Source organism: Anser cygnoides, chromosome 1 (assembly GCF_040182565.1).
Source record: "Anser cygnoides isolate HZ-2024a breed goose chromosome 1, Taihu_goose_T2T_genome, whole genome shotgun sequence".
Taxonomy (NCBI): Eukaryota; Metazoa; Chordata; class Aves; order Anseriformes; family Anatidae; genus Anser; species Anser cygnoides.
This window is the reverse complement of record NC_089873.1, coordinates 121548842-121573066: the sequence shown is the minus strand read 5'-3', so window position 1 is coordinate 121573066 and position 24225 is coordinate 121548842. Positions and strand designations below refer to the sequence as shown.

The window sequence follows — 24225 nt, the reverse complement described above, 5'->3', positions numbered from 1 at the left end:
CTCATGGCACTGATTAATAAAGGGTATTTAGCAATGCCTTGAGAACCAGGTACTCTAGCTATATTTTTTGTTTAGGCTTATAAGTTAGCTGGTACATCTGAAAAAAAATAATAGAAATTATTAAAGAAAGGGTTGTATAAACTTGGGCAGGATGTTGAATTATTTTCGTGTTTTATGTGTTATTAGGTAAACTAAAGATTTTCTATCTTTTTTTTTTCCAAAAAATTTGTCACTTCTCAATTCAAGTATCTTTCAAATCATATATCTTAGAACAGTATTCAAGTAATTAGGAGATTACTTGAGGTCACCACTTCACAGGAAAGGAACAGGGCAATTCAGTTTATGTAAGGCCACAGAAGTGGTCTGCAGCAGAGAGGAATTGTTCAGGGATGTGAGATCTGCACCTGTCAGGCCCTGATTTATCCAGTGATATAAAAGTGGAACATATTTGAGAAGTGTTGTATAGCTAACCCCTGCAATAACATGTAGTGAAAATAATGTGAAACACTTCAAGTGTACTAGTTTATGGACAAGTCCAGCCCAGCAAAAACTTTACTAATGACTGTTAGCCAAACAGAAGAGCAAAGAAACCCTAACAAATCTGACACCAAAGAGATCCAGATTCACTGCTTCACTCTTCTACGTAATTCCTGTATGATCCTGAGAAATAATTTAAGCCATCCCAAGTATAAAATTAGGGCACTGCTCTTCAACTTGAATTGCTGAAAGCCTTTGTTGAACAAAGATGTTCTAGAAATGTTTTCCCTTTACCTCTTTCCTTCCTCTACCCAGTAAAAGATGTAAACTTCAGATGGTGAAGCTTTAGCAATAACACACATAAGTGATCTGAAATGGTGATGAAGAGGGTGAGAGTGGCAAAGGTTCTAAGCTGATGTTGAGAAACGTTACAGTGTTCACCCAAATGTTACCCCAGAACACTGAGTACTTACCCTGTGCTTAACCCTAATTATTTGTTTCCTGTCACTCCTAGCAATTCACACCATTGCGCACTTATTCAATGTAGAGTGGAGCGTGCAAGCACGTGTTGAAGAGAAAGACACTCTGACAACTGCGCTCTCGAAACTTGGTGATAAGCCAGGAGAAAGCTATGTCAATTTTTATAGGCAAACTATTCCGGTAAGTGACAGCAGGCTGTGAAGAATCATTATTCCATTCATCTAGGTAATCGTGTAAGAATATCTCAGCAGATTTCCTATTTATGGAGTGCACAATCTGCAATTTGAACCATCTTGCAGGACAGTCTTTTGTAATTCATTCCCCTACGTTGGTTGATAATAGTGTGGCTGATTTTTGATAATACTTTATATCTTTTCACGTGAGGATTTCAAAGTAGTTTTAAAACATTTCATAAAAACAAATGCCCTGTAAAGAAGTCTTCTGATTAGGCAGACAGAAATCAAAGCAAAAGTTTTGACCTTGAGCTCTCTAAATTCTCGTTGGAAAAAAAAAAAAAAAAAAAGGAATCTCCCCATTCCTCAGAAGCACCAAGAGTCTGACATACTTATAAGTTTTGAGAACCACAGCTGCACAACACTTAATTTAACTTTAATTTAGCTTCCTAAATATGGATGTAGGACCTCAGCTCTAGAAACAGAGTTACGCAAAAATCTTTCTTTTCCCCAAGTCCCTAGTGCTGAGCAGTGGCAGAGTAAGAAACAGTCCTTGGTGTGCAAATAGGTAGAAAATCCTTTATCTCCACTTCCACTTACTGTAGTAAGAGTACATTTGCAGTAAAACAAAAATGGAGTGGGTTTTCAAAACATTGTTTGCAAATTCATACAAGATGGCTTAAAGATTTGCAACAAGATAAAGAATTTGGCAAGGGAGACAGACTGATGGTTCAGCTGGCTCAGCTTTGATGCAGTCTCTTCCTTAGACCAATGTGTTCAATTATTTTACAGAATCCCGTGGGGGGCTTATATGTGGCTTTCACATACTTGGCTGGTCTCACTGGTGTTATCATCACTCTGGCCCTCATACTAATCATCACGTCGTCCACCAAAACCATCAGAAGGTCATATTTTGAAGTATTTTGGTACACACATCATCTGTTTGTCATCTTCTTTATTGGCCTTGTCATCCATGGTGCTGGGTGAGTATTTGCATTTATCACACAATACATGATAACTACTATACTTTAGTTTAAAGCTCTCTACCCACAGATGTATATAGAGACTTTAGTCACTAAACAGCAGTTATTTTTTATGGTAATGATGTGCCAATACGGGTTCTGAGGCCAATAGGCCCTCAGATGCATGCAACAAGTTATTCATGTGCATGAGGCTTATGAGAGTCGGGCATATTAGTTCACTGATAACAAGCTTTTTCTGATATTTAAACTGGAAAGCTCTTTTCCAAGGCTCCAGTTTCTAATTCTTACTTTATCTTTGTGTCCTAAAAGGAATAGTAATAACATAAGGCCTAGGATCTTGTGGGATAAATGATAACTATAAGAATACATATTTATCTTTCAGACTTGGATGAGTTTTGGGGGTTTTAGTATCAACAGCATTTCATAATAGATTTTTAGTTGTTGCAGCTCAAATACAGGCAGCTGTGAGTTTCTGTAACTTTTAAATGCCAAACATCTTCTTTTCCAACAGTTAGTTAATTCCATACATTCTGAATTATCTGAATAGCCTATTGAAACAATTTTAGGACTATGCACATGCAATTTTACTGCTTAGAAAAATGAACTTTAGTTGAATTTAGTTGAATTTTTTTTCAGAGAAAAAAAAAAGCTAAATTATCCAAGCCACATTTCATAGTTCATAATTATACTATTTTATCCATTTAAAATGAAATTCTAGGTGTTATTACCTTAAAAATAGCTAAGGATTCAGGGCACTGGAAAGTGTCCTTTAAAAATGCCCAACAAAAATGACTATTCAACAACACTTCCTCTTAGTCCATTAGTGCTAGAAAAAAAAAAAAAGACAGAAATGAGACTACAACAGGAAGAGCAAAAATAGAAGACAGAGGAGGATCATCAGCAGCATGATAGTCCATTTCAACTTCCAAAACAAGAAGAATGTTTGAGTAAAACACTGAAGGAAAAGAACAAATGGTTCGTGTTTCCTTCAGCAAACACCATATAATTACCGACAAAATGTCCAGACTTGTCAGCAGCTACTACACAATGCTATCAGAAAGCAAGCATTGCTTTTTCTAGCAGTCAGTGAGTAGCATGTATTTCATAAAAGTTGACTTTTTGGTTACTTGGATGTGGACTATACCTTCTTCATTTTAATAACACAGCACCGAAAATACGAAGAGTTTGGGCAGCAGTAGAGGTCAATGTGGTTGTCAGAGAGATTCAGCTAGACTTTGGGAGGAGATAAACACAGGAATATTATTATCTGTAGTGGGAAGGATGATTTCTGGCAGTGAACTCAGGGTTGGCCGTTAGTCATATGCAGGATAGGTGTTAGATCACTTTCAGGCAAAGATAGCTCCATCGTATTTTGCCTTAAAAGCAAAAGACATTTTGAGTTTAGAGAAAGTGATACTATACTGAAAAAATATTGGATGGTCTTTGTATGCTCAAGAAAGGAATCTTAGTTGTGTAAAGATGGATGTTATGAAATAAGTATGATCTGACACTCTCAAAGTTGTATGTTTGAAAGAGACATAGGTGTCATTGTATCTCAAAAGAGAAGGCTGTGTCATACACAGGTATATGTACATACATACATATATACAGAAAACTGAGGCAAATATAGTTAATGGAAAGAAGGGGGCAGATTCTTGTCTGTTACAGGCTGTTAAAGCATTTTTCCATTACCAATATTCTTTGCACATGAGTTACGTCACAGACAAAAGTCCAAACCTTCCCCTTGTAGTAAAGAGGAAAGAGTACAGAGATTCAGGTCATGCTGCTTTGGAAGTTAAAGCAAAACTTGTAGCAGAAAAAGAAGTAATTATAAGGCTATATTACTGAAAGCTTAATTTCAGTACTGGAAGAGCATCTACATTGCATGATAAGTGAAAATAATGGTTTTCCTTTTCTTGTACAGGCTCCCAGCATTGTCAAACTTTGAGTGGATTGTAGGGCAGGGCAAAAACCACCAGGCCCACTCTGTCCCTTAAGTGATGGGGGTGAGGGTTGTCAGAAAACAGGCGGCAAATGGGCTCCTCCTGTTCCCGTAAATCACCCCAGAGGGCGGCTCCGCTGAAGCCATTGTCACTAGTGGGGAAGTGAATTGCAACTGGTGATCCTGCAAACTGCAACTCGTGATGCTCCTAGGACAGTGTCATTCTTTCCCTTTATTTTTCAGGCAGGATGTTAATGAAACCCTTAATGAGGAAGCGATTCATTAGCATCTATCAGCAGTGAAATCTTTTAACTTTCAAGATTGTGCACAGGCATTGTAATAATCCTCTGATACGTTTGTCACTTAAAGCCAGATACACTTTTAACTTAGATACCAAATTTTGTTGAAAGATAAGAAACACAGTTTAGTTCAAGGAAATTGATCTTGAAACACGGAAAGAGAAGTCATGGAAAGAAAATATCAACAGGATCATATTGGCCTAAAGCCAACCTGCATCAGACCATTTCTAGGGAAAGTCATCAGATCTTAATCTGCATTTCTTTGCTATCACCCTCATCCTACTAATTACCATCATTCTGGGGACTCTCTCATGCCCTAACGTTGGTAAAACTCCACACAGAGGCAGGAAATAATGACCAAGATCTGAATATATTTTTTGTCCTCAAAACTGAAATTTTCTTCCAGCACCAGCTCTGCTACTGGAAAGCTAGAACTGGAGCAATCAGGCTTCTCTATAATAAAACAAACAACCAAAACAAAACAAAACAAAGCACAAGCCAGAATATGGAGTCAAGATCATCAACTGACATAAACTGGTTTGGCTGGCGTAGCTCCTTTGAGCCAGAGGGACCTGTGCCCATTCACACCAACTGAACATCTACTGTGCAGCTTTAAAGAGAGAGAAAGTATCAAAGGAGGTACTTTGGAAAGGGTTCTCTATGATTTCTAAGCTAAATAACAGTAATAATTTCTGCACTGATCACTAGGAAACTGATTATTGAGCCCACTCTGCTTTGTTTTTCTTATTGAAGGAAAAAGTAGGATTGATTTGAAAAGAATGAAGTTTTCCTATTGTGACCACATACTGGAAATTATAATGAACATGCCCCTTAGTTCCTCATCTGATCTTGTTGTTGGTATTTTCCCCTACAAACTTTCCTCCTCATTATTATCATTTTAATAGAAACTTTGTGGGTTGGTCAGAGCAGTAGAGCTGAATCAAAAGGTACACTAGCACTGCAGAAGTCCATAACTTCACGGAAATAGAATAGTACATAAACAGAATAATAATAAGTGACAGTTCATGACAGTAGGTTCGTTTACATTTCATTCCCTTAATGTTTTGCAATTTTTTTTTCAGGCGTATTGTACGTGGACAGACTGCTGAGAGTCTGGCTGAACATAATCCACAGATTTGCTATAAGAACTTCAGTGACTGGGGGAAAAAAGGAGTTTGCCCAATCCCCCAGTTTTCAGGGAATCCTCCTATGGTAAGAACAATTGTTTTGAGTGTAAAGCCAATCAAAAGTGTTTAGAGTTTACTTTTTGTTAAATAATGTATACAGTCACTGTAAAAAGCAGCTTACTTTACGTAAAGCAATATGTGTTTACAAAAATGTATTTTGCGGCTTCTGGAGGTTCCTAAAAAGTGCTATAATCCACATAATAGTTTCATATTATTAACGGATCGATAATCATTAACAGAAAATGATTGTCTCCAGACATCAAGAGCTGAAACTTCAGCTCTTACTGACTAACCAGGCTGGCTTTCATTCATGTTTCAGACAGAGCTGTTAACAGAAAACTTCCCTGCAGTAATACAGACCTGAGTCAGTAACACATTGAGAGTTTTATTCCACATTTCACCTAGCTACCTTAGTTTTAAGGTAGAGACAAAATCACCCATAGGAAAGTGCATTGCTATAGCTATTGTATCCATTGAAAATCCAACTGCAATTCTCAACAAAGAAAAATTCTCTCTCTGAGCAGAAGCTATTTTGAAGGTGTCATATATTTTAAGGCTTCCATACTCTGGTTGATAAGTAACTTAAATTAACTCCTGTTAATAGCATTTCCAGAATTCAGTGTAATGTAAGTTGCCATCTTCATGATCTGACTTCTCATTTTATTCTGTTAACAGACATGGAAGTGGGTAGTAGGTCCCATGTTTTTGTACCTCTGTGAGAGGTTGGTGCGGTTTTGGAGGTCACAGCAGAAGGTTGTTATCACAAAGGTATGTGTTGATGCTATGCTTAACACCGGGCAAAACATTACCAATTTTTCCAGACGGTGCAGCAAAGCCAGCAGTGCCTACACATCAGACAATGTGGTCAATTAAAGACCTGGCAGGTGTGTCCTGGCTGCTAACATGCAAAAATAATACTAACCATTAACATCTAAGCATAGTTGTCTCCAAGCCGGTCTTTAAAAGAGTGCAGGAAGAAGTTAGCTAAGGAACAGGACTGAATCTTAGAGAGTTATTTTTCTTCAGATCTAGGGAAATGCTCACCAATGTAAATATTCCACAGCCTTCTGAGTAATTTAGGATAACGAATTTTTGTTTTCAAAACTACCTGGATATTTAGGAATTCGGATTTTTCAGCAGAACAAATGTCTTCTGAGTAAGAGAGTTAGGGGGTACCTATTTTGCACAGCCAAAGCTAATGTTGAACTTAGGTGGTAGGTCCCCATGGTGTGTTGCAGAGATATTAATGCTGGTTCTGAAAGTATGATAGGCAAATTATCACGGCATCAAACTCAAAAATATAAAAACTCCCCTGGCCTTTCCCAACATAATTTCTTCACATGGCAGTGTGTTGCATCTCATGGACCTACCCTGTTCAAGTCATAGCAGGATTTGGGGGATCATAGTAGATTGATGCCTTTACTGTTCCCTGGCCATGCTGACATATTGGAAGGCTCTTATACTCTTGCATACTTTATAGTAATTTTACCAAAATCTCTCTATTTCTGCATAATATGTCTGTTGTGCCTGCTTGGTTCCCTGTTGGCAGGAAGTTTCTTCCACAGTGCTGAGCACTATTATTGATACCTACATTAATAAACAGAGAGACTTGATTCTCTTCTAAAAACTGAAAATAACATTGGCGGACGACTTTAGAATTAAAAAATTGCAGTGACTGAAATACTAGCCTTGCTTCTAGAATATTCCTACTGTTAATTCTTGGCTAAATATAGGTACAATAGGCACAACTATAGTTCCCATCCAGGTACAAAATGAAAACTTCAGTTTCCAGTGGTACTTTCTGTCTAATTCCCTATCTGTATGATAGCTCTTTGTTGATACATACATCCAGCTTCATTAACACTGTGCCACTGTGTAAGGTGCACCTAGAATTAACAACGTGCATACACAGATCTGGTGATGTGTTACAAGATGTGCCAGTCTGACCTGTCCCTTTTGGAATGACTGCAAGTAGACTGTGAAAAAGGTACCTCAGCCAAAAATTCAGCATCTTCTGCAATCTTTCACCTGGCTGTCAGGCATTGCTTCTCACTCCCAGTTCTACTGGGAACAAAGTTTCACCTCCTTTCCTTGCCTTCATAGGAAAGGGTGATGTTGGTGATGAAGGACAGATAAAACCAGTGATCAGGGAAGACAACCTTTTCCTTTTGTCTTTTTTTTCTCCTTGTCCCTCTTACTGTAGGTGGTGATTCATCCTTTCAAGACGATTGAGCTCCAGATGATGAAGAAGGGTTTCAAGATGGAGGTCGGACAATACATTTTTGTCAAATGTCCAGCAGTGTCTAAACTGGAATGGCATCCATTCACTCTAACCTCTGCCCCAGAAGAGGATTACTTCAGTATTCATGTCCGTATTGTGGGGGACTGGACAGAGGGCTTGTTCAATGCCTGCGGATGTGACAAGCAAGAATTCCAGGAGGCCTGGAAGTTGCCCAAGTGTGTACAAAGAGTCTCCGTCATAAAGCCAACCAAAATCTTAAACACTTTAAATTTTACTCAGCCAGTTTGGTGGCACCTGTGATACAGTCTTTAACTACTTCCATCACAGATGCTGACCTTGGACTGCTCCTTCCAGTTCCCTCCTATGATCAAATCCACCTTTTCTTTTACTTTCTAGCATTCAGCCCAAACATGCATTTTAACAGACAAATATTTTACCTTTCTACTGTTACTTTAAATGGTGCTAACAAATATTCACTATTGATTTATTAAGAGTACTTTTGATTTCAGGATAGCTGTGGACGGCCCCTTTGGAACTGCCAGTGAGGACGTATTCAGTTATGAAACTGTTATGCTTGTTGGAGCTGGGATAGGGGTCACGCCATTTGCATCTGTGCTCAAGTCTGTCTGGTACAAATACTGCCACGATGCGACCAACCTAAAACTTAAGAAGGTACGTATCCTCTTCGTCACAGAAATTTCCCAGAACCCATGTAGTTGTTGAAGGGCTGACAGCCCAAATCGAAACAGGCCCAGAAAAGGGATCTGGCTCCAAGCATGTATGAATCCTGAAAGAAAAGCCCAGTTATCTCACAAGAGAAGCAGACAGGGAAGCAAAAGTTTAAAAAAAATAAAAAAGAATGAAAAGAGAAATACCCTATGAGCAAAATCCTATATGCAAATCCTGGCTGTGGTCCTGGGGATTTCCACCTGTGGTGGAGGTGCCATTCAAGCCATGCTAGATACAAAACGACATGCCATACTTCCCAAGCACTAACTACAGCCCATGCAAATATTGTGTGTCTTCCCTAACAACAAAGAGAGCGACTCTGTCAGTGGAAGCACACTGCTGCCATCCTCTTCTTGCCTTCTGTGCCTGGAAAGTCCCTGTGCAGAGGCGTGGGGTCACACTCCACCGTTATGGGCATATCCAGAGGACAGATCTGATTTCATTACCTGCTTTAATTTAACTTCCCCATCAGCAGAGAGGGAGATATAATCTACCTCCAGGTCATTATTTTACGTCCTAACAAGCTGTTTTACAAGATACAACTGGGGAAACATCCTGAACTACAAATGTAACCCACCAGTGAAAGACAAATACGAAGATGTTTCCTTGTTCTTGCAGTCGCTCATTCTGCTTCACAACCCTCCCGGTGTCAAAACCCCTGAATAGCTTCAGTACTGCCTACCCATTAACTGAACTGGTCAGGGCAATTTCTACAAGAACTCTGAAATCCTCATTTAGTCAGCAGACAGAAACCCGGAAACCTAAAGGACTATGTCCCCTGACAGTTTACTCTTGTTTCTTCCAGATCTATTTTTACTGGCTTTGCAGGGACACTCATGCCTTTGAATGGTTTGCTGACCTCTTGCAGTCTCTGGAGACTCAAATGCAGGAGAGAAATAACGCGGAGTTTCTCAGCTATAACATCTACCTTACAGGCTGGGATGAATCTCAGGTAAAAACACTGCAGAAAATATCACTGCCTTATGTACTGAGGCAGGTGTGTTATGTTTTGCTAAATTTTTGAACAGCCATTATCCTGGGCTTCCACCTGGCTCTCAGACGTTTTAGGTGCAGATAGGTATTACCCATCAGAAATTACACGAGATCAGCTGCTAATGTACACTCTGACTTTCTCTGTGCACTCCAGAAAGTAGTCTTTCATCACAACATCAACCTCAGCTGACCATCCAACTGTCTCTAAAGCAGTTACTACTGCCTAACGCAGAATTAATGGCATTTGGGAGAAGGTAATGCACAAGATTTGAGCAATGGCAGCATATTCTTTTCAGGGCCTTCATGAGTTCTCCCATCTGATCCCTTGTACGTAGGGCGCTGTAGGTATACAAAGGAGCTGCTTCTCCACGACCCACCTGAGAATGTGTGATTCAGTCAGGAAAGGTGCTCACTCTGTTACTTTTTATGATGTTTTACTTCACTTTTGTCTCACCTTTGCAAAATTCGCCATGTGCCTGAAGTGCCATAGCTCTGCTACAGGGATAGGGTAGCAGCACGGTAGGAAGTTTCCTTACACAGACAATGGAAAAACAGGAAAGAAAGAAGAAAAATCACACAATTTTTGCTTTGGGAGAAAGTTCCCGCTCTAACTTTTCTGGCATATAATAGTGCTGCAGAACTCTGCAAGGGTTGAACTTATGCCCTAACCACTTCTCTTCTTCCTGTCCCTACTTAGCTTAGCTGGTCTAGGTGATAGTTACACAGGGAAGGTAGACAAGACCTCCTCATGTGGATCAAACCTGGCAGAGATCAAACTGGCAGGACTTCATTACGGTCATGGGAATTGTATTATTGTAACTGTAGGGGAAGTTTTGTTTTAATTTACAGCTTTATTTTACAGTTCTTGGACTAAAACAGTTCATTCCAAAAGAAATGTAATTTCTGTGTGTTCACAGTGTTCAACACTTCATGGCTTTAAGTCTTGAGATAACCCAATCAGGGGGAAAAGGGGAGATGGACACTACTAGTCAGGACTATACTCATGTTAACTTTCCTTTCTAAACAACATAAATTCTTCAGGAATGTTCTTGGTTTGCAATTAATTCAGTGCATGTTGACATGATGCTGTCCTTTGTCTTTCATTTCCCACAGGCCACTCATTTTGTAGTGCATCATGAAGAAGAGAAGGATGTGATTACAGGCCTTAAACAGAAAACCTTGTATGGAAGACCTAACTGGGAAAACGAGTTCAAAACCATTGCAAGGCAGCATCCAGGGTAAACCTGTACTGATATTCCTCTGTCTGAACGCCATAATAGCACAACCTTGTTCCTTTTATAATGTTTGAGGAAAGTATTTTAGAGTATTTTATTAACAATCTCCAAGTATCTTCTAATCATGGACATGACCTCGAGTCTTGACCAAATTTTTTTAACCTACAGCTTAAAAAAAAAAAATCATCCATGTTTGGTAAGGTACTTCATGCAGTATGCAATTACTAGCAGACGTTTTAGAAAAAACATATCACAACTTCCTAGCTGAAGTAGATAGGAACATCATTTGACCTCTAAATACCTCTAATAGTAATACCTTCTACCTCAAAAAAAAAATTATATATGTATAGAGAGAGAGATAGATGGCCTTTGGCTGAACACCCAAAATTTGTGGGAAAAATGGAACAGTTCCTTTCAAGAATTTGTGTCATAAACTCTGAGGCTTTACTTCATTGATTCCACTGAGGTCCATAGAATTGTCTTCACTGACTTCTGCTGAGCTGAGATTTAGCCCACCATCTGCTTTAGAAGCAGTAGAAAATGCCTTGCAAGTTTGAAGCGGTTATAGGTTTTAAAGGGAAGATATACCATTCTCCTTTACGTTCCATGACTGAGGAAAAAAAAAACCTTGCAGCTACAGAACATAAGATTGATATGCACAAACAACATCCAGCTGCTCTATATTTAGTTCCTGACCGTGTTTTCATTTTCTTAACAGTTCCAGAATAGGTGTTTTTCTATGTGGACCTGAGGGCCTAGCTGACACGCTCAACAAGCAGAGCATCAGTAACTCGGAAGCTGACCCACGAGGAGTACACTTCATCTTTAACAAGGAAAATTTCTAACTCCCAAATATGTGGCAGTCGTTCATTCAATACAAAGTCTAAAGACTGGATCTCTTTTTCTGGGAAGAACAGCCCAGCTTCTAATCCCAGTTACACAAATGCATATCCCTTTGCTTCTTTGGAATTATTCTGGCGCTGCAGTAGAGTAGGAGTCAAGTTTTACTTTAAGAAAGTGTGCACTGCCTGCCCACCCACCCCCCAACATGCTGGCGATTTAGCAAAAATTTATTCTTCATCTGTGTGAGGGGAATTCCCCTCAACTGTCTTTATCCTCCTGTTATTCATAATGACTGCTGAAGGTTCAAGGCAGCCATCTACATTTGGGAACCAATTCACACAGAGAAAGCTTAATGCTATTAAACAATAAAGCATTCTGGCATAATGCTTGCTATTAAGAGACAGCTTATCCTGGATACAGGGAGTCTCTGGAATGAGGGAGGACTTAGGAAAGGGTGAGTAGGAAAAACTGGACCTTACAACAGGAAATCTGCTTTGCACACCAGCATCTCTCAGGCTCCCAGATACACAAGGCTAAAATGCCTCGTCCGAGAGATAGCATGGGCAGCTGGAAAGCAGCCGTTTCTCTTTAGGGAAGAAGAGAAGTGAAAATGAACCACCTGGATGTCAGAGCACCGCTGCCACCATCGCCCAGGTGCAGCGGGGACCATGAGGCTGGTGCCAAACCAAGTCCTCCGCTCTGTAAGCCATCACTCAGCTGCTTCGAACTGTCTCAGTTTCACATCTCTAAATTTCTGACTTCAAGGCTGAAAGAACTCGTCACTGAATGGTTTAATGGCTCTTTCGTGAAGCATTTTAAAATGCACACAGGGCTGTTGGCCCTTGTTCAGCTGCTCCTCTTTGACAGTAGTGAAATAGGTTTGAGAAAGCAAATACCATGGGGACAGTAGCTGGAACAGGTATGAATAAAGCTTGCATGTATGCAAGAAACCCATACAAAGCACAGTTCTTCTGTATGTACAGTACAGGTAACAGGTTATTAAAAAAAAAAAAAAAGGAACCAAGACACTTTCAATACCAGCAGCAGGAAAAGAAAAAAAAAAAAGAAAAAGAAAAAAGAAAACTTTAAAGCCAGCAGCATAGAAAAAAAAAAAAGGTGAAAAAAAACCTTGAAACAGACGTATTTTATTTCAGCCCGGTTCAGCCCAGTCACCTGCTTACTGCCTTTAAAACTCCTCTGCCAAGCCCTACAATAGCGCCCACACAACACTAGACCTTGCTGACAGGTTCCTGCAGTCACAGATAAAAGTGGTGACCTCCTTTTGTAACTTCACACAAGTTTGTGTAACCTCCTGGTTGTATGTAGCATATTTTACACCCCAGCTTGCCAGACGGGATGTGTTCTCCCTTTACACCATTTTTAAATGTTATCCAAGCACTTCATGCTACTTTAGAAGGACAGCTTACCATTTTTATTTATTAATACGAAACTTACCTATATGATACTGAATTGTATCACCATCTGAAGGGCAGAAGTCACAGCTGGTAAACGCTAGTAAAGATCAGCTCTTGGTGAGGAATTTTTCAATTCTTTTCTTCAATTCTCAAAAGGGCCATATTTAAATCCACATAATAATGTTTGAAACATGCCTATTCAATCATAACAGAGCTTAAACAGAATTTAAAAAACTTCTTCCTTGGAATAAAAAGAATTGCTACTGAAATAGAGTAAGGCTGTCATCCTCTGCAGAGAGCTCTGAAATATCTGGCTTTGATTTCAATGGACATATGATCAGATTTTCACACTGTCAGAAAGCAGGCAAACTGGAAGTTTGGGGTCTAATCGATACAGAAGAAGGAAGAAGGGGTCTAATACAGCATATTTACCATTCGAAGATTCTTGGAGGGGGTACATTTTAATTCACCATTTTCTAAACATTGTCATGTTTGTTCTTACAACTCCAGGGATCTTTCCTTTCACAGCCAGTTCTAATGACACTCCCTGACCTGCTGCACGTTTATACCAGGGACTGTTGGTCACCTCAAACTCAGAAAAAAGGAATCGTGTGCATATCAATAAACCACTGTCTTTCTAAAACATGTAAAAGAGCAAGCAAGAACTTCTCAGTTTCTTTCAAAGGTTTGTTTTATTAAATACTGCTGAAATATGAGACATGCATTATCAATCATGGTCTGAAATATGAAATATGAAGGGTGCTTTTTAATCTAGGATACGTGAGTGAAACAGATAGCACTACAGATAGCACTGAAACACAAACATAAGAAAGAAACTAGATCAAGTCCTCCCTACTCTTCAGCAAAGCATGGGTGAATGTCAGTGGTATTGTTTTCAACGCTGCTGTCTTTTTCCTAATGGAGTAAAGCCCTCCTTCCAAATGCTTGCCTGGTCTATAGACGTTCCCCACATAGGTGGTACTTCTGTGAGCCACTTGAGACGTGCCAGTCCTAGATGATCATGGTTACAACACTACTGCCTCCAATGCACAACATGCAGTGCTCTTCATTCATCCTCAGGAGAAGGCCAGGGCAGCAGGCTACAGGTGAGCCTACAGGACAGTCCTGTTTTGTGGCCTGATGACACTGCTTGGAAATAGATCACTGCTATAGGCCGGGCCCCTTGCTGAAAATTTCCTCCTTCCATGTGTTTGGGGATTTTCTGTCATGGGGGCGGTGGCAGGGGTAGCTCTCACAATAAACAGATTCTTTTGCTGTCACGCTGCTGGCTCTCAAGGGCCTGTCCTGGAAAAAAAAGGTTGGCTTCTCAGCTTTGCTCGGGAAGCTGCACATGGTATTCTGCACTTTGGGCAAAGCTGCCTGCCACCCTGACCTTAATAGGAAGCACCAGCAAGATTCTCTGAAAGGCAGGGACACGTCAGGGTTGTGCCTGTGGACAGCTGGGGCAAGCAGTGTCAGGGAGGGTGGGCATGGCAGTCAGTGGTAGAAGGCAGGACTTGACAGAGCTCCATGTTTCATAGAATCATAGAATCATAGATTATCCTGAGTTGGAAGGAACCCACAAGGATCACTGAGTCCAACTCCTGGTTCCACAAAAATCACCACACAAAAATCAGACCATATGTCTGAAACCATTGTCCAGACACTTCCTGAACTTCAGCAGACTTGGTGCCATGACTGCTTCCCTGGGGAGCCTGTCCCAGTGCTCAACCACCCTCTGGGTGCAGACCCTTTCCCTAACACCCACCCTGACCCTCCCCTGTCCCAGCTCCATGCCATTCCCTCGGGTCCTGTCGCTGTCCCCAGAGAGCAGAGCTCAGCGCCTGCCCCTCCGCTCCCCTCGTGAGGGAGCTGCAGGCCGCCATGAGGCCTCCCCTCGGCCTGCTCTGCTCTGGGCTGAACAAACCAAGGGACCCCAGCTGCTCCTCATACGGCTCGCCCTTCAGACCCTTCACCATATTTGTTGTCCTCCTTTGGACACTCTCTAATAGATTTATGTTCTTCTTATATTGTGGCACCCCAAACTGCACACAGTACTCGAGGTGAGGGCACACCAGCGCAGAGCAGAGCGGACTTTCATTGACAAGGATCAATTTCCACCCCAAAACTCTTCCCCCACTTTTACCAGGTTCCTGACTTGCTGGCTGCCGAAGTAAACAAGCAATTAGGGTTGCTGAGGCAACCCTCATGGAGGTCTTCGGGCCCCCTCCAGAATCATCCTCCCTTCCAGTCTCCCTCTAAGGCTGTCCTTTTACAGGAGCCTTCAGTCCTAGCGCTGCCTCTTCTGTAGGGCTGACTCTAGAAGAGGTAAGGACCTCTCGGCACTCCCGGGGATAGGAACAGGGGTAGGAACACAGCCTGTGTGACATGCAGTACTAACCTCATGCTGTACTGGAGGTCATAAAGCGGATTGAGGCCTGATCTGTCCTTCCACCCAGTTCCGCAAATTCCCTATTCAAAAGAAAAATGCTCTGCTGATGGCAACAGGAGCTTGTTGTTGGGTTAGCAACATAAATGCTTAACTAATGGAAGCAATTAGGAGTTCACTTCAAAGGGACTGAAGAGAGAAAATGTGGCCTCTGCTCATCATGTTTTCCTTCCCTTCTTACGCAATATTTTGTCTTCCACATGTAGTCATCTGAATTAAGATGTTAATTAATTCATCAGTGTCCTTGATTTGCAGTCCACTGTAGTTTGCCTCACACTTCAAGACCTTGATCCTCCGGGGTGCTGGGCAGCTCCAGTTTCCATTGGAGTTTCTTAATTTTGGAAACTGGACGGTAGTTCTGGAGGGTGCAAAGCACCTGTTCATATCCATATAATACATTTGAGACCTCAGTATGCTCTGGGACTTACCTTGTCCTCCTTCCTTCCCTGGTAAACAGTTGCAAAATTGCAAACATGGAAAGGAAATCCAAGTTTTCATAAGTTTTAACCTACCATAAGAATGCTACTCTGCCTGTTCACCATCATGCATGTCCCGGAGCAAAACCACCCTGGTTGCAAAATAGGTCTTCCTCTTTTCAGTCTTGTAAGACTTTCTCTGCTGGGTGGGGACTTTCTGCACTTCAGTCCTCAAATGGTGGGTTAAACCAAATTAGAAACAGAAAAACAACTAAAAAGCTGCCTGTTAAACAGACGACACTTTTGAACAAGCAAGTAACAACTTTAGGGTCTCACTATGACACTTTGTCACAGAATCCTGCTCTAATTTGGGTATTCTTAAGAAATTCATGTTCCCTGTTCTTATTTTTTCCATCTTGCAGTGGGTTTTGTTTGTTTGTTTTTGCTGTTGTTTGTAGAACTCATAGCCAGGTGTAAGCTCTCACACCTCAAACACACATGTATAAATGCTCAAAGGAAGTTAGTAGCATATATTAAGATGTTAATGATTATAAGTGCTCGCAGGATCAAGATCCTCATGTCTGACTGTGTACAACAGCGACAGCTCCACAGGTGCAAACCAGAGCAGTCATTTCTCGTGAACCGCACGTTAATTTTTGCATTTCACAGAGACCCCAGCAACCCACTGCCCTCATTTACATTCACAACACGCAAGTGAGCCCAGACAAGCAGAAATTAATAGCAGGAGAGTGGAGAAGTGTTGAAAGAATTGCTGAAAGCTTACAAATGCTTTCCAGTTCTGTTCTGCACGTCTGCTAACTCCATCCCTCCTTTTCCATTGGTACTCCTCTGTCTGACTAATGTGCGTGTCTCTGCCCGCTCAGCTACCACCGATTTATCCCCATTCATCCTCTTGTACCAGTTGCTGCTGTTGCACCTTCACTCGCCCACCCCTTCCTGCTCCCCAGCTCTGCAAGTTTCTTGAGAACCTCCAGTTCCCTCAGGCTTTCTGATGCTTTTGCAAGTGCTCGGGCCCACCTACAAGTGCAGGGAGAAGCACGGGGTGCGGTGCATGCTATGCATCACGCATAATGTGATCTAGCTGCCACCTTCCCTGTCACTACAAAGAGACCAAGGCTGCAGCTAGCTCTGCACTGCCCAGACAGACAGCTTCTGTAGGATTTTCTCCCCACATTTAACTTTTTAAATTCTACAGTGAAGGAGATTTAAGAGCTGCTCTGTTCTAGTATATCAGCATGTGTGAGTCAAATTCTGTACTTTTGCCTTGTAAAACATATCTGCATTTAGCCCTGCATTTCATTTGCATTGTTCAGAAATGAGGGTAATGGGGAAAAAAAAAAAAAAAACTTGCTCCCATCCCCAGTACCCACACACCTCACTGAGCATTATTGTAGAGAGAGCGCAGGAAGGTCAGCCAAGGCGGGGAGTCAGACCATCTCTCTCCTGTAGAACAGACACTTCATAGTAATAAAAGTATCTCACAAAGCAAAGTGCCCTGCAAATAACTCATTGGTTGATTTTGTTTTGGACTTTTTAAAAGACATATGTAGGTCAACTGGTAGTGTTGTGGTTTAACCCAGCAGGCAGCGAAGCACCACACAGCCGTTTGCTCACTCCCCCTCAGTGGGATGGGGGAGAGAATCAGAAAAAAAAAAAAAAAACAGGCAAAACTTGTGCGTTGAGATAAAAACAGTTTAAGAGGTCAGAAAAAGAAGAGAAATAATGATAATAATAAAAGAATACACAAAACAAGTGATGCACAATGCAACTGCTCACTACTCACTGACTGATGCCCAGCCAGTCCCCAAGCAGTTGGGCAAGCAGCCCCCTGCCAACTCCCCGTTTTACTGCTGACCATGATGCCAGGTGGTATGGGACATCCCTCTGGCCAGTGTGGGCCAGCCGTCCCTGCTGTGTCCCCTCCCAGCTCCTTGGGCACCCCCAGCCTCCTCACAGGCAGGGCAGTGTGAGAAGCCAAAAGGTCCTTGGCTCTGTGTAAGCACTGCTCTGCAACAATTAAAACATCAGCGTGATATCAACATTATTCTAATCCTAAGTCCAAAACAAGGCACCATACCAGCCTCTATGAAGAAAATTAACTCTATCCCAGCTGAAAGCAGGACAGGTATTAAGACCAGAAAATACAAAAATACCACTGACCATGACTTTCATGGCCTCCAGAACAAGTGGACTGCAGAGACATCTTTGGTCAAGTAACTCTGAAGCAAAGTGTAGGTGATTCTTACACTGATTTTGCCTTTTTACATGCCTGTGAGTTAGACTAGACCATGAAGAAGTCCAGAGTCTCTACACTGTTTTCTCTTTATATGACTGAGAGCACTGAAAAAATTCAGGTGGAATTTTCCTCAGTACCAGCTGGGTGCAGAAATGGCACAGGGAAGAACTGGGACAGGGCAATTGCCATCACCTCTTTGCAGCTGAGAGGCCCAAACATCACTAATACCAGTGTTAACACCAAAGCAGGAGTCTGGTTTCATATCGCAGCTTTCCCACCTTTCTAAACTGAAGAGATTTCTACCCTACCATCCCAAGGAGCCAAAGTGTAAGTGAATGCCTCTGCAGGATGACCCAGGGCTGGCAAGATCCCACAAGCAGCTAGTGAAGACAGTTTCTGCTGTGGTTTTACCGCCCTCTTGGCCTTTTTCTCATACTTCCCTTTCATCTGCAATGCTAGGTCAAGCCTGTTTTCAGGTGGCAGATTCACTCAAGCCCTCAGAGACGTGAACCTTCCTCAGACAGCAGCAAGGATATAATCAGAAAAGATTGTCAAATCAATTGTGGGAAAGTTTTTTTAGAGCAAATCCCCCTGAAAATACAGATAAAGAGCCCTGCAGGTCAGCAGCAACTACTTTCTGCTCCAAAATTATGTAAGTTTCTTGTCTGTTAACAATTCATGAAATACTCTCACTGTACTAGAGGTGCAAATGGTTAAATAAATATTTGGATCGCTTTCCATCACTGTTGTCTGTCTCACATGTGCAGTCAACAGCAAAACCTAATGCTACAAGTCAAAATAAACAATAAGAAGTGTGTAAATAAGAAGTGTGTAAATAAGAAGTGTGTAAATAACAGCAACATGGGTTGCAATAAAATGCTATTTGCAGAGTACTAACTGATGCTCAGTTACCCAATATTACTGTGCTTTCAATTTACAGGAAACCCTTTAAAGATTTTAGCCTCTGCCACAATTACTGCTGCAGCTGAAAGTGAGTCCTTTCACTGCTATTTCACACCCTCTGAGACCGGCAGCAAAACCCGTGTTGTGAACAGCTGGGGAATCTTGCCTAAAGTTACTCATTGTTGTTGTTGGGTTAATAAATGCCCCGATGCCTTTATTTGCATTAATCTGTCAGACGTTCAGCTGGTACCAAAGTGGAAGCCATCACAATGAATGAAGTTACCGTCGGGGGACTGCCAACCACATCACTGCCTGGGGCCTTCCAGCAGCTCTGCAATGTGTGATGAGCATTTCCCTAAACAACTACTCTGAATATCCCCTCTCCTCCAGGATAACCATAGTGATATGAGTGCTGGTCTCAGTTTTTCATAACAAGGCCAATACATTAGTATATTTACAGGATTTAGCCAGCGTTCTTGTTGATTTCTTGCAAGAAGGCAATATCCTTCCTATTTAAGCCCCTTAGGTACCGATTCCCTCTGCAGGAACCTGTATGCCCTAAATCCCTCTAGAATGATGGTGGTGGTGGTGAACTATAAGCTATTGAAATTCATGTATTAGTGATAGACTAGAGATAAGATTTCTCTACCAACATCTGGGGAGAGGATCTTGAGGCTGGAGGAAAGGGACCAGCAGTATTCAGGAAGGGAGATGATGAGAGTCTGTACATGAGTCTTGTCTTGTTAAGCTGGATGGGAAAAACATCAGCCCAAAGCTGTTAAACTCACTCACTCGATCAATCAATAAATGAAATATCTGCATTTCTCAGAGCTACACAGAGGGTAATACAGCTTACTATGAGGAAGATCTAATAGGTACACTTGCATTTATGTAAGCAACAGAAACTAGCCCCGAACCCAAGAAAATGATGAAAGTCCTCCTGTTATTTTCAAGTCATTTGCAAAGGCTAAGCTGTACCACATTAAGGTTGCCACTTCCCCTTTAGAAGTAACAGATGTTATGTCGCTAATGTCCACAGCCACTTAGTTTGTTTCAAGGTGCTGGGACTTCCCTTCTCCCTCTAATAATGGACGAAAACACTGACCATCACCAGCTAATGGGGGCAGCATCAACAGAGAAAACGCTGTGGGGCCAAGCTAGCAGGTATTGCAGCTTTACGTGCAGATTTACTCGTCAGAGAAAGTGTCAGTGGGAAAGGCTGCACAGGACCAGCATTTGTTTATACTGAAAATGCCACACAAGATGCAGAGGAAATCTCTCACCTAATTTCTCTCTTTGTCCACCCAACTCATCCTCATCTTTTAAAAAAATAACCAAAACTATCTTTTGCTAATATACCTACCAGCCCTTCTTCTCTTCCATCTTTTACCAAGAAATTATTTTAAACAATTGCTGGTGCTTCCAATTTTCCAATTTTTTTTTGAAAATTCCAAATTTTTTCCAATGACCTTCTTCCAAGATCTTCATTTCCCTTTACTTGGTACCAACCACATCCATATTGTCAGGTGTAGTGGGTTTACATGGCAAGGTTTTAGTAGTGGGGGGCTGCAGGGGTGGCCTCTGTGAGAAGAGTCTAGCCACTGCCCCATGTTAGACAACATTTAGCTCCAGCTGGCTCCAAAGGGACCCACTGCTGGCCAGAGCCAAGCCAGTAAGTGATGTTGTTTGAGCCTCTGTGAGAGCAGATATAAGAAAGGGAAAAAAATGCTGCATCACAGTGACTGGGAGAGTAAGGAGTGAGGCCCAGCCCTCAGGTGAGTGCAGCAGGAGGGCAGGAGGTGCTCCAGGCAGGCCTGTGCAGGGAGAGGCCCCCGGTGGAGCAGGCTGTCCCCCTGCAGCCCATGGGTACCACATGGAGCAGATCTCCACGCTGCAGCCCGTGGAGGAGCCCACGTGGAGCAGGTGGATGTGGCCTGGAGGAGGCTGCGGCCCATGGAGAGCCCCCGCAGGAGCAGGCCCCGGGCCGGAGCTGCAGCCCGTGGAGAGGAGCCCACGCAGGAGCAGGGGGTCTGGGGGGAGCTGCCGCCCGCCCGTGGGGGACCCGTGCTGGAGCAGTTTGCTCCTGGGGGATGGATGGACCCCGTGGTACGGAGCCGTGTGGGAGCAGTGCTGGAAGAGCTGCTGCCTGTGGGCAGCCCCTGCAGGCTCAGTTCGGGAAGGACGGCATCCCGTGGGAGGGACCCCGCGTGGAGCAGGGGCAGAGAGGGACCGTGAGGGAGCGGCGGGGACAAAGTGTTGGGGACAGACCTCGACTCCCATTCCCCCATTCCCCTGCAGTGCTCTGGGGGAAGGAGGTAGAAAAGGGTGGATGGGGGGAAGGCGTTTTTAGTTTGCTTTTAGTTTCTCATTGCTCTAGCTTGTTAGTAATAGGTAATAAATAATATTTATCTCCCTATTCTGAGTCTGCTTTGCCGGTGACAATAATTGTTTAGTGATCTCCCTGTCCTTATCTCAACCCTTGAGCCATTTTCATCATATTCTCTCCGCCTTTTCCTTTGAGGAGGGGCAATGAGATAGCGGTTGTGGTGGAGCTCAGCCGCCCAGCAGGGTAAAACCACCACATCAGCTTAGCTCAGGGGCTGTGCTTGCCCCCCAGCCCAAACTCCCTGATATCCATGTTACCTGCCCACTAACATGCAAGTTGAGCTGCAAAGCAGCTCATTTACCAGGCAGGGTAACTTGGCCAGGGCGATGACAACATCAGCAGAGCTCAGTCTGTCTCATCAGGGCCACTGTGATGGCAGATGGCTTGAACTGTGGTATGGATGAACTCAAGCACAGGCAGGGTTTCTCCTGATTTGTCACCACCACTTCAACCTCAAAGTTACTAAAAGAAGAGCTCTTGATTCAACCCCAACCACCAGCACCACCACCTTCCCTCTCACTGACTGCAGACAAAACCTGTAACTCGGTGGTATCTTTGAGTCAGACCATCTAGTATTTCATCTCGCAAGCCTGAGACATGCAGATTTTTTTTTCAGTGTAAGTTTGGGGATGGTGTTTTTCCTATCCAGCCTCAAAAGCCAAGACTCATATATGGGCTCTCATCATCCCCCTCCTTCATTCCCTTTCCTCCATCTTGCTGAATCATTTCCCCATCATATCCCTATCATATCCCTCCCACACACTGCTGCAGAGGCCTTACTTCTAGTCCATCACTGACAGTTGTACATCTTCCTTTAGGTCTCCTTTCTCCAGTGTGGCAAATACACTCAATTCACATTAGCTTCACAGCTGTTCATAGCCTACCTCCTATCTGTCTTCAAAAGCAAGAGTCAGAAACTCTCAGATAATGACAACATCCTCCCAGTCCCATGTTTTAAACTATGAGCAGGTACCCTCTGATGCTCTGATCACTCTCAAGAGAAGTTCCCTATAAACCTCTACAAAGCTCATTACCTGCTTCAAATACTCCCTTACGGCTCTGGCCACAGCAAGGCTACCGGCTGTTTTCAGCAGTTTTCTGGAGACACTCCAGCTGCAATTAGGAGAACCAGACGAAACCACCAGCCAGCTTCTGAGCCAGCTGGGCCTACCCAGTTGTTGCTGGCGGGTTGGCCAGGAGGCTCTGTCCTCTCCTCTCCTCCCTGCTGCTATGATGTGCAGCCATCTCTTTCCATTTCTGTCTCCATCCACATACTCTCTGCCCTGATCCTGAGACAGCTGTTGGACTCAAATTCCTCTCTAGGAACCCCAATTTTGGGGGGTAATATTGCTTCTCTGTGCTCCTAGGGTTGTCTGCATCCATCAATTGCCTCTTGTCTTTGCAGTCAATATGAAGAGCTTTCAGACTATGGCTGTGCTTTTGTTTTACATGTGAATAACATACAGTGGGACACCATTCCTGAATCAGTGCTTCTAGGTGGTGCACTGATAATGACACAGTAACAGCAGTGCTACCACTACTGTTACCATTATTATGGAGAACCAGGATCACACATTCCAACTGCTACTGTTCAAGCAATTCTTAAGCTGGGTTTCCAAAACGGTTTGTTTAATCTGTTTTTCCTAGAGAAATGAGATAGGAGCTACAGGAAGGAACAGATATTGAAAAAGGGTTTTGTAAATTCAGCTGCATTTCAGGTTTGGCCCACTGACTTGGAGTTTGCCTCTCATTTAAATTTGCCCATGAGAAAAATCAAAAATAAAACAGCTGGAGTCCTGTCTTCTTTCTTAAGTTTCTGTTTCAGCTGTTGGCATTTCCCTTGCCCTCTCACATCGCTTTTCTTCTTTGCTTTTCTCTGTTTCAGGTTTGACTTCTCATTGAGAAAACATCATGCAAATTTTTACAACATTGTACAGCCCCTTGACCAGTTCCAGCAGCTGAATGAAGGAGGCTGGCAATATGTGCACCTAACGGCAAGGCTATTTTTACTTGCCCAACATCTGTTCGCTATCAATAGATATTGCTACTGTTGTGGTATAATACAAATATGTCAGTCCTATTTCTCTGGTCACGGAAGGTGAAGTATTTTTAATGGTAGCAACACTGGGGTTAAAAGTCAAATAGAGTTGAACGTGTACAAAAAGCACACACCTATGAGGCCAAGAGGGCAGTACAGACAGTATAAAAATAGCTGAAACCAGAGCATGCAGAGGCGATTGCAGCTCGCAGAGCCCGCAGTAACTGCTGCAGCAACTCCTGCCTTCCCAACGGGGAAGTGCCCGGGGGGCTGCTATCTGCAGGCTCGCAGCGGCGGGCGGTTTGCAGCCTCATGCTTCCTGGAGGCCATGACAACTTCACAGAAAACATACGTTTCGAGAGGGATGACATAACCGTAACTGCCCGATACCGTTTTGTAAGAAAACTACTGTTATGTGCTAGTGCTTTTAAGACTGCACGGGGAGGGGGGGTGGTGGTGGTCATATTTTCATGCGTGCGCAGACAAGCGGCCGGCCGTGACAGGGACCGGTCTCCCCCACCTCAGCTCCCCGCGGGGAGCCTTGTGCGGGGGGATCGGGGCCGAGCCCCGAGGGGGGCCCCCTGGCTGCCGGCAGCCGGCCTCGGGAGGGCCGCTGAGGAGAAATGCCGGCCCCACCGCCCGGCCGCCGCCTCCCGCCCGCCCGAGGCGCGCCTCCTGCCGGCGGCTGGGCGGGCAACGGCGGGCCCGGGCCGGGCCCCGGCTCCCGGGGGCCGTGAGGGGGTGCAGAGCTAACCCTCAAGTTAAACTCCTTCCCTTC

The 24225-nt window shown here is 43.2% G+C and overlaps 1 protein-coding gene and 1 long non-coding RNA gene across 3 annotated transcripts in view; one reads left to right on the top strand and one right to left on the bottom strand.

The window, feature by feature from the left end:
* Window positions 1–13716, top strand: part of CYBB (cytochrome b-245 beta chain) — a 22150-nt gene extending 8434 nt beyond the window's left edge. For both annotated transcript variants that reach the window (XM_066980258.1, XM_013190930.3), the window contains 9 exons: window positions 992–1137; window positions 1923–2113; window positions 5437–5566; window positions 6217–6309; window positions 7745–7998; window positions 8293–8455; window positions 9318–9464; window positions 10619–10743; window positions 11459–13716. In XM_066980258.1, the coding sequence (XP_066836359.1) occupies window positions 992–1137; window positions 1923–2113; window positions 5437–5566; window positions 6217–6309; window positions 7745–7998; window positions 8293–8455; window positions 9318–9464; window positions 10619–10743; window positions 11459–11585 (1376 nt within the window). In that variant the 3' untranslated portion in view covers window positions 11586–13716. The remainder of the gene's footprint in view (window positions 1–991; window positions 1138–1922; window positions 2114–5436; window positions 5567–6216; window positions 6310–7744; window positions 7999–8292; window positions 8456–9317; window positions 9465–10618; window positions 10744–11458) is intronic.
* LOC136786664 (uncharacterized) lies at window positions 12560–24225 on the bottom strand. Its single transcript, XR_010825942.1, has 2 exons — window positions 15145–24225; window positions 12560–14303 (listed from the first exon to the last, which is right to left on the bottom strand). It is a non-coding gene; the product is annotated as an uncharacterized lncRNA (long non-coding RNA).